We start from the raw sequence: 10,601 nt of genomic DNA on the forward strand, positions 1-10,601 counted from the left end.
AGCAACTTCTAGGAACTGACACCCTCAGTAAACCCATGCACTCTTGTGCTGAAAATGAGGCACTGATCTGAGGATGCAATGCTAAGATCGTGGCTCAGGCTTGTTCCCATGGAGGTGGGCATTTTCCATTCTGAAACCTCGGGCATAGGATAGCATCAGAATCCTTAAGAGGCTATTTTTCAAAACCATTGTTTGTTTTTCATAGTTAGCCCTCCTTTTTAGAAGAATGCTCTGATGTTTTCCACTACAAGAACATTATGTGAATGGACTGGTTTCCTTAAATAGGGAAAAATTCACCAAGATATTTGCTTGTGTCTATTGTTTGTTTAGCTCTTGTTTCACGTTAACAATGGTGCTGGTAGGATAACAGCCACATACGAACCCAGTGCTCCCAATACTCTCTGTGATGGAAGATGGCACACACTTCAGGCAAACAAAAGCAAACATCGTGTGGTTCTGATTGTCGATGGGAATGCAGTTCGAGCTGAAAGTCTACACACCCAGTCTACCTCTGCTGACACCAACAATCCCATTTATGTTGGTGGCTATCCTGGTGCGTATGTCGTCTGCTCTGCTCATTCACTTTTGAGGGGCATTGCCACTGGGGAAAGTCTTAGTTCATGTGGATATAGAATAGGGATGAAGAAAAATACATGGCTTGGGTGATAAATCCTTTACCATTTTAGAAAGTCTATTTCAAATTCCTAGGAATTCTTGGAAAAATTAAAATAATCTACGCATATAAGGTAATCACTAGGTAAGACTCCGAGAACATCAGATGTGATGTACAGGAAGCTGGATGACTTCACTGAGAAACATCTTCTCAGATGACCCCCAAGTTGGGAATCATTTTAGGGGTCAGTAATCATTTTAGAGGATAAAAATGTGTCTTATCCTCTCACATCGTTTTTTGGATTTAAATTATGCATTCTAGATGTTCCAAGTAATTGATACAAATGTTAATAAAATAAAAATCCCTTTTATGACTTTTTAAGTCACTATACCTTAACATTGTTTATTAATAGTTTTCTATGAATTCTGCTATCACTGAAGCCACTTATGTAGAAAAATATTCTTCTGATTTTGATCTGGAAACCACAAGAAGTTATTTTTGTTCCTATTGTGCTACCTATGTCATTTAGCAAAATTTAACACTATCTTCTCTTCTTTCCTAAACAGCTGATGTAAAGCAAAACTGCCTGAGCAGCCAGACCTCCTTCCGGGGCTGTTTGAGAAAACTCACTCTAATTAAGGGCCCACAAGTGCAATCCTATGACTTCAGCACAGCTTTTGACCTACAAGGAGTTTTCCCTCATTCCTGTCCTGGGACTGAGTCCTGAACTTTGGGGAACTCCTCAGTTGGGAATCATCATTTATATTTTGAGGAAAATTATTTGGTGGATTAAAACCTTTAGTTCAGATTTCATTTCCAACTCAGGTTAAATGTTTCCAGAGAGAAATTTTTTTCTCTAAAAAATCTAAAACTAAAACCACATGTACAACAAATACCTCTATTAAATAGTTTAAAATGTAAATTGAATTCACTGGCTCTTTCTTGAAAGTTTTTTAAATGAAACTTAAAATGTTGAATATTCTATTGATTACTTGACAGTATTTCATGTTTTGCATTTTGAGCTTTTAAAAAATAAAATATCACTATAGACGATAATAGATTAGATTAGAGGAGAGTATGAATACTTTCATTTCTTTATCAATATTTTAAGCTCCAGTTCCTACAAAGAACATGTATTCAATAATACTACTGGGTACGTTCCAGCTGAGGGCACCAGCTGTTTGCCCCAAAAGCACTTTGACCAGACTCCAGCAAGTCACAGGCAAAGGGAACACAGGAAGAAGGCAGAGCCTCCTCTAGATATATCCTTGTTTGGTAAGGACCTAACCTAACAGAGGAGTATTTTGCAAGACAAAAGAAAAAAAAGTGGCATCATAACTAGTTAGCTCTTCCTTTACTGTTAATTTTATTTTCACTCCTTGGGATGAAACAGTTTTCCTTGATCAGCTACTTTTTCTGGGAGAATGTGTGTAAATTCCAGAAGAAGGAAAATTTTAAAGCCATAAATACATTTTAACGAACTAAGCAGTTTTAAACTAAGATCTCTGAAGGATCATTTAATTCCCTGCAAATATAATTTAGTTTTGCTCTGCAGCTGTGGCTGGAGTCAAAACGGCTACTGGCTGGGAAGATGGCGGAAGAGTAAGACGCGGAGATCACCTTCCTCCCCACAGATACACCAGAAATACATCTACACGTGGAACAACTCCTACAGAACAACACCTACTGAATGCTGGAAGAAGACCTCAGACCTCCCAAAAGGCAAGAAACTCCCCACGTACCTGGGTAGGGCAAAAGAAAAAAAAACAGAGACAAAAGAATAGGGACGGCACCTGCACCAGTGGGAGGGAGCTGTGAAGGAGGAAAGGTTTCCACACACTAGGAAGCCCCTTCGCGGGCGGAGACTGCAGGAGGCAGAGGGGGAAGCTTCAAAGGCGCGGAGGAGAGCACAGCAACAGGGGTGCGGAGGGCAAAGCGGGGAGATTCCCGCACAGAGGATCGGTGCTGACCGGCACTCACCAGCCTGAGAGGCTTGTCTGCTCAACCGCCGGGGTGGGCGGGGCTGGGAGCTGAGGCTTGGGTTTCGGTCGGAGCGCAGGGAGAGGACTGGGGTTGGCGGCGTGAACACAGCCTGAAGGGGTTAGTGCACCACGGCTACCCGGGAGGGAGTCCGGGGAAAAGTGTGGAGCTGCAGAAGAGGCAAGAGACTACTTCTTCCCTCTTTGTTTCCTGGTGTGCAAGGAGAGGGGCTTAAGAGCGCTGCTTAAAGGAACTCCAGAGACGGGCGCGAGCCGCAGCTAAAAGCATGGACCAGAGACGGACGTGAGCCGCGGCTAAAAGCGCGGATCCCAGAGACGGGTGCAAGCCGCGGCTAAAAGAACGGACCCCCAGAGACAGGCGAGAGACGCTAAGGCTGCTGCTGCCGCCACCAAGGGGCCTGTGTGCAAGCACAGGTCACTATCCACACCCCTCTTCCGGGGAGCCTGTGCAGCCCGCCACGGCCAAGTTCCCAGGATCCAAGGACAACTTCCCCGGGAGAACGCACAGCGGGCCTCAGGCTGCTGCAACGTCACGCCGGTCTCTGCTGCCGCAGGCCCGCCCCGCACGCCATGCCCCTCCCTACCCCCCGGCTGAGTGTGCCAAAGCCCCCGAATCAACGGCTCCTTTAACCCCGTCCTGTCTGAGCAAAAAACACGCCCTCCAGCGACCTACACGCAGAGGCAGGGCCAAATCCAAAGCTGAGCCTCTGTGAGCTGTGAGAACAAAGAGAAAGGGAAATCTCTCCCAGCAGCCTCAGAAGCAGCGGATTAAAGCTCCACAATCAACTTGATGTACCCTGCATCTGTGGAATACATGAATAGACAACGAATCGTCCCAAATTGAGGAGGTGGGCTTTGAGAGCAAGATTTATGATTTTTTCCCCTTTACCTCTTTTAGTGAGGGTGTATGTGTATGCTTCTGTGTAAGATTTTGTCTGTATAGCTTTGCTTCGACCATTTGTCCTAAGGTTCTATGTGTCCCTTTTTTTTCCTAAATAATTATTTTTTAATTCAGTAACTTTATTATATTTTATTTTACTGTATCTTCTTTCTTTCTTTTTCCTTCCTTGCTCCCTCCCTCCTTTCTTCCTTCCTTCCTCCCTCCCTCCTTCCCTCCCCTAACTCTCTCTACTTTTTCTCCCTTTTATTCTGAGCCATGTGGATGAAAGGCTTTTGGTGCTGCAGCCAGGAGTCAGGGCTCTGCCTCTGAGGTGGGAGAGTCAACTTCAGGACACTGGTCAACAAGAGACCTCCCAGCTCCACATAATATAAAACGGTGAAAATCTCCCAGAGACCTCCATCTTAACACCAGCACCCAGCTTCACTCAACGACCAGCAAGCTACAGAGCTGGACAACCTATGCCAAACAACTAGCAAAACAGGAACACAACCCCACCCATTAGCAGAGAGGCTGCCTAAAATCATAGTAAGTCCACAGACACCCCAAAACACACCACCAGACGTGGACCTGCCCACCAGAAAGACAAGATCCAGCCTCATCCACCAGAACACAGGCACCAGTCCCCTCCACCAGGAAGCCTGCACAACCCACTGAACCAACCTTAGCCACTGGGGACAGACACTAAAAACAACAGGAACTACGAACCTTCAGCCTGCAAAAAGGAGACTCCAAACACAGTAAGATAAGCAAAATGAGAAGACAGAAAAACACACAGCAGATGAAGGAGCAAGATAAAAACCCACCAGACCTAACAAATGAAGAGGAAATAGGTAGTCTACCTGAAATAGAATTCAGAATAATGATAGTAAAGATGATCCAAGGAAATAGAATGGACAAAATGCAATAAACATTTAACAAGGACCTAGAAGAAATAAAGATGAAACAAGCAACGATGAACAACACAATAAATGAAATTAAAAATCCTCTAGACGGGATCAATAATAGCAGAATAACTGAGGCAGAAGAAAGGATAAGTGACCTCGAAGATAAAGTAGTGGAAATAACTACTGCAGAGCAGAATAAAGAAAAAAGAATGAAAAGAACTGAAGACAGTCTCAGAGACCTCTGGGACAACATTAAACGCACCAACATTCGAATTATAGGGGTTCCAGAAGAAGAGAAAAAGAAAGGGACTGAGAAAATATTTGAAGAGATTATACTTGAAAACTTCCCTAATATGGGACAGGAAATAGTTAAGTCCAGGAAGCACAGAGAGTCCCATACAAAGATAAATCCAAGGAGAAATACGCCAAGACACATATTAATCAAACTGGCAAAAATTAAATACAAAGAAAGCATATTAAAAGCAGCAAGGGAAAAACAACAAATAACACACAAGGGAATCCCCATAAGGTTAACAGCTGACCTCTCAGCAGAAACTCTGCAAGCCAGAAAGAACTGCCAGGATATATTTAAAGTGATGAAGGAGAAAAACCTGCAACCAAGATTAGTCTACCCAGCAAGGATCTCATTCAAATTTGATGGAGAAATTAAAACCTTTACAGACAAGCAAAAGCTGAGAGAGTTCAGCACCACCAGACCAGCTTTACAGCAAATGCTAAAGGAACTTCTCTAGACAAGAAACACAAGAAAAGGAAAAGACCTATAATAACAAACCCAAAACAATTTAGAAAATGGGAATAGGAACATACATATTGATAATTACCTTAAATGTAAATGGACTAAATGCTCCCACCAAAAGACACAGATTAGCTGAATGGATACAAAAACAAGACCCTTATATATGCTGTCTACAAGAGACCCACTTCAGACCTAGAGACACATACAGCCTGAAAGTAAGGGGATGGAAAAAGATATTCCATGCAATGGAAACCAAAAGAAAGCTGGAGTAGCAATTCTCATATCAGACAAAATAGACTTTAAAATAAAGACTATTAGAAGAGACAAAGAAGGACACTACATAATGATAAAGGGATCGATCCAAGAAGAAGATATAACAATTGTAAATATTTATGCACCCAACATAGGAGCAACTCAATACATAAGGCAAATACTAACAGCCATAAAAGGGGAAATCGACAGTAACACATTCATAGTAGGGGACTTTAACACCCCACTTTCACCAATGGACAGATCATCCAAAATGAAAATCAATAAGGAAACACAAGCTTTAAATGATACATTAAACAAGATGGACTTAATTGATATTCATAGGACACTCCATCCAAAAACAACAGAATACACATTTTTCTCTAGTGCTCATGGAACATTCTCCAGGATAGATCATATCTTGGGTCACAAATCAAGCCTTGGTAAATTTAAGAAAATTGAAATTGTATCAAGTATCTTTTCCAACCACAACGCTATGAGACTAGATATCAATTACAGGAAAGGATCTGTAAAAAACACAACCACATGGAGGCTTAACAATACACTACTTAATAACGAAGTGATCACTGAAGAAATCAAAGAGGAAATCAAAAAATACCCAGAAACACATGACAATGGAGACACAACGACCCAAAACCTATGGGATGCAGCTAAAGCAGTTCTAAGGGGGAAGTTTACAGCAATACAATCCTACCTTAAGTAACAGGAAACATCTCAAATAAAAAACCTAACCTTGCACCTAAAGCAATTAGAGAAAGAAGAACAAAAAAACCCCAAAGTTAGCAGAAGGAAAGAAATCATAAAAATCAGATCAGAAATAAATGGAAAAGAAATGAAGGAAACGATAGCCAAGATCAATAAAACTGAAAGCTGGTTCTTTGAGAAGATAAACAAAATTGATAAGCCATTAGCCAGACTCATCAAGAAAAAAAGGAAGAAGACTCAAATCAATAGATTTAGAAATGAAAAAGGAGAAGTAACAACAGACACTGCAGAAATACAAAAGATCATGAGAGATTACTACAAGCAACTATATGCCAATAAAATGGACAATCTGGAAGAAATGGACAAAAATCTTAGAAATGCACAACCTGCCAAGACTGGATCAGGAAGAAATAAAAAAATATGAACAGACCAATCACAAGCACTGAAATTGAAACGGTGATTAAAAATCTTCCAACAGGGCTTCCCTGGTGGCGCAGTGGTTGAGAGTCCGCCTGCCGATGCAGGGGACACGGGTTCGTGCCCTGGTCTGGGAGGATTCCACATGCCACGGAGAGGCAGGGCCCGTGAGCCATGGCCGCTGGGCCTGCGTGTCCAGAGCCTGTGCTCCGCAATGGGAGTGGCCACAACAGTGAGAGGCCCGTGTACTGCAAAAAAAAACAAAAAAAAAATTTCCAACAAACAAAAGACCAGGACCAGATGGCTTCACAGGCGAATTCTATCAAACATTTAGAGAAGAGCTAACACCTATCCTTCTCAAACTCTTCCAAAATTTAGCAGAGGGAGGAACACTCCCAAATTCCTTCTACGAGGCCACCATCACCTTGATACCAAAACCAGGCAAGGATGTCACAAAGAAAGAAAACTACAGGCCAATATCACTGATGAACATAGACGCAAAAATCCTCAACAAAATACTAGCAAACAGAATCCAACAGCACATTAAAAGGATCATACACCATGATCAAGTGGGGTTTATTCCAGGAATGCAAGGATTCTTCAACATATGCAAATTTATCAATTTATCAATGCAATTTATCAATACACCATATTAACAAATTGAAGGAGAAAAACCATATGATCATCTCAATAGATGCAGAGAAAGCTTTCTACAAAATTCAACACCCATTTATGATAAAAACCCTGCAGAAAGTAGGCATAGAGGGAACTTTCCTCAACATAATAAAGGCCATATATGGCAAGCCCACAGCCAACATCATCCTCAATGGTGAAAAACTGAAAGCATTTCCACTAAGATCAGGAACAAGACAAGGTTGCCCACTCTCACCACTCTTATTCAACATAGTTTTGGAAGTTTTAGCCACAGCAATCAGAGAAGAAAAGGAATCCAAATTGGAAAAGAAGAAGTAAAGCTGTCACTGTTTGCAGATGACACGATACTATACATAGAGAATCCTAAAGATGCTACCAGAAAACTACTAGAGCTAATCAATGAATTTGGTAAAGTAGCAGGATACAGAATTAATGCACAGAAATCTCTGGCATTCCTATATACTAATGATGAAAAATCTGAAAGTGAAAATAAGAAAACACTCCCATTTACCAATGCAACAAAAAGAATAAAATATCTAGGAATAAACCTACCTAAGGAGACAAAAGGCCTGTATGCAGAAAATTATAAGACACTGCTGAAAGAAATTAAAGATAATAAAAAATAAATGGAGGGATATACGATGTTCTTGGATTGGAAGAATCAACGTTGTGAAAATGACTCTACTACCCAAAGCAATCTACAGATTCAGTGCAATCCCTATCAAACTACCACTGGCATTTTTCACAGAACTAGAACAAAAAATTTCACAATTTGTATGGAAACACAAAAGACCCCGAATAGCCAAAGCAATCTTGAGAATGAAAAACGGAGCTGAAGGAATCAGGCTCCCTGACTTCAGACTATACTACAAAGCGACAGTAATCAAGAAAGTATGGTACTGGCACAAAAACAGAAAGATAGATCAATGGAACAGGATAGAATGTCCAGAGATAAACCCACACACATATGGATACCTTATCTTTGATAAAGGTGGCAGTAATGTACAGTGGAGAAAGGACAGCCTCTTCAATAAGTGGTGCTGGGAAAACTGGACAGGTACATGTAAAAGTATGAGATTAGATCACTCCGTAACACCATACACAAAAATAAGGTCAAAATGTATTAAAGACCTAAACGTAAAGCCAGAAACTATCAAACTCTTAGAGGAAAACATAGGCAGAACACTCTATGACATAAACCACAGCAAGATCCTTTTTGACCCACCTCCTTAGAGAAATGGAAATAAAAACAAAAAAAACAAATGGGACCTAATGAAACTTCAAAGCTTTTGCACAGCAAAGGAAACCATAAACAAGACCAAAAGACAACCCTCAGAATGGGAGAAAATATTTGCAAATGAAGCAACTGATAAAGGATTAATCTCCAAAATTTACAAGCAGCTCATGCAGCTCAATAACAAAGAAACAAACAACCCAATCCAAAGATGGACAGAAGACCTAAGTAGACATTTCTCCAAAGAAGATATACAGACTGCCAACAAACACATTAAAGAATGCTCAACATCACTAATCATTAGAGAAATGCAAATCAAAACTACAATGAGATATCATCTCACACCAGTCAGAATGGCCATCATCAAAAAATCTAGAAACAAAATGCTGGAGAGGGTGTGGAGAAAAGGGAACACTCTTGCACTGCTGGTGGGAATGTGAATTGCTTCAGCCACTATGCAGGTTCCTTAAAAAACTACAAATAGAACTACCATATGACCCAGCAATCCCACTACTGGGCAAATACCCTGAGAAAACCAAAATTCAAAAAGAGTCATGTACCAAAATGTTCATTGCAGCTCTATTTACAATAGCCCAGAGATGGAAACAACCTAAGTGCCCATCATCAGATGAATGGATAAAGAAGATGTGGCATATATATAAAATGGAATATTACTCAGCCATAAAAAGAAATGAAATTGAGCTATTTTTAATGAGGTGGATAGACCTAGAGTCTGTCATACAGAGTGAAGTAAGTCAGACAGAGAAAGACAAATACCGTATACTAACACATATATATGGAATTTAAGGGAAAAAAATGTCATGAAGAACCTAGGGGTAAGACAGGAATAAAGACACAGACCTACTGGAGAACGGACTTGAGGATATGGGGAGGGGGAAGGGTGAGCTGTGACAAAGCGAGAGAGAAGCATGGACATATATACACTACCAATCGTAAGTTAGATAGCTAGTGGGAAGCAGCCGCATGGCACAGGGAGATCAGCTCAGTGCTTTGTGACAGCCTGGAGGGGTGGGATAGGGAGGCTGGGAGGGAGGGAGATGCAAGAGGGAAGAGATATGGGAACATATGTATATGTTTAACTGATTCACTTTGTTATAAAGCAGAAACTAACACACCATTGTAAAGCAATTATACCCCAATAAAGATGTTAAAAAAAAATGGCTACTATTCCATTTGCTTCAGAAAAATGATTGCACTTTGCAAATGATTACTTGAAGAGAGGTCTCTACCACTCTTAGAAATGACCTGCTTTTATAATATGGAAGGTGATAGGTTCAATTTCTATTTCTGTGAGAGAGAATAATTTCATAAACAAGGAAGACAAATGTGGTCCTGGGCCCTGTCCTTCTGCGCCTTGCTCATGTTTCTGAACACTTGTGGCCATCTGCACCTCCTGGCTGATGCAATTCCTTCCCAGTAAACAACTGCATGAAGATATTAGGAAAGGTAGCAGCCAACTGCGGGAGTGCCGTCTGTTCTATAGCATCTGGCAATTTAAGGAATTGAGACAACTGCAGACTTAAGGCAGCTCACTTGACAGCTGGATTAGGAAAAGGGCATTTGCCATGTCAGCAGTGAAAATGCACAAGGGGCCTCCTCACTGTGCCGTGGGTGGCCTTTCTGTTCATGTTTCTATGGAAACCATCTACAGCGGGAGATGACGGCTCAGACATTCTAGACCTTGGTTCATCACACTGGGTGAGGAAAAGATCCAAACCAGGACAGACAGCAGGTTATAGAGTTGCCATGGGCTTTTGCCCCTCTCTCCCCCTCCCAACTTATTAATAAAGCTAAAACAGAGTTTGGGCCTTTTGTGGTTATAACTATTCCCAAGGCCTCTCTTAGAAGACCCCCTCAAGGGAGCACCCAGCTCTGTCCGCTTTGGCCTTTACAGAGCATGCGTAGAGCCACCCTTGGTTTGGCTGTCTCCCCGTGATGGTAAAGAACCTGGGCTGCAGCTAAGACACCTGGCTCTGACTCTCACTGCAGGGCCTTCTGCTGGTTCCTTAACCTCTCTCAGCAAGGCAGGATTCAGGTCTTTAGTGTAAGGTTGCCAGATAAACTACAGGACACCCAGTTAAATTTGAATTTCAGATAAACAATGAACATGTTTTTAACTATTCCATGATATCATATATTTTTTAT

At 41.4% G+C, this 10,601-nt stretch overlaps 1 protein-coding gene across 1 annotated transcript in view; it reads left to right on the top strand.

The window, feature by feature from the left end:
• Positions 1-1,340, top strand: part of LAMA1 (laminin subunit alpha 1) — a gene marked incomplete at both ends in the record, with an annotated part of 159,632 nt that extends 158,292 nt beyond the window's left edge. The window contains 2 exons of the mRNA XM_082667870.1: positions 331-553; positions 1,180-1,340. Coding sequence (XP_082523996.1) covers positions 331-553; positions 1,180-1,340 — 384 coding nt within the window. The remainder of the gene's footprint in view (positions 1-330; positions 554-1,179) is intronic.
• Between the last annotated feature and the right edge of the window lie 9,261 nt (positions 1,341-10,601).

The sequence above is a fragment of the Grampus griseus genome (genome assembly GCF_964374135.1).
Source record: "Grampus griseus genome assembly, chromosome: 12".
In the NCBI taxonomy this organism is placed as follows: domain Eukaryota; kingdom Metazoa; phylum Chordata; class Mammalia; order Artiodactyla; family Delphinidae; genus Grampus; species Grampus griseus.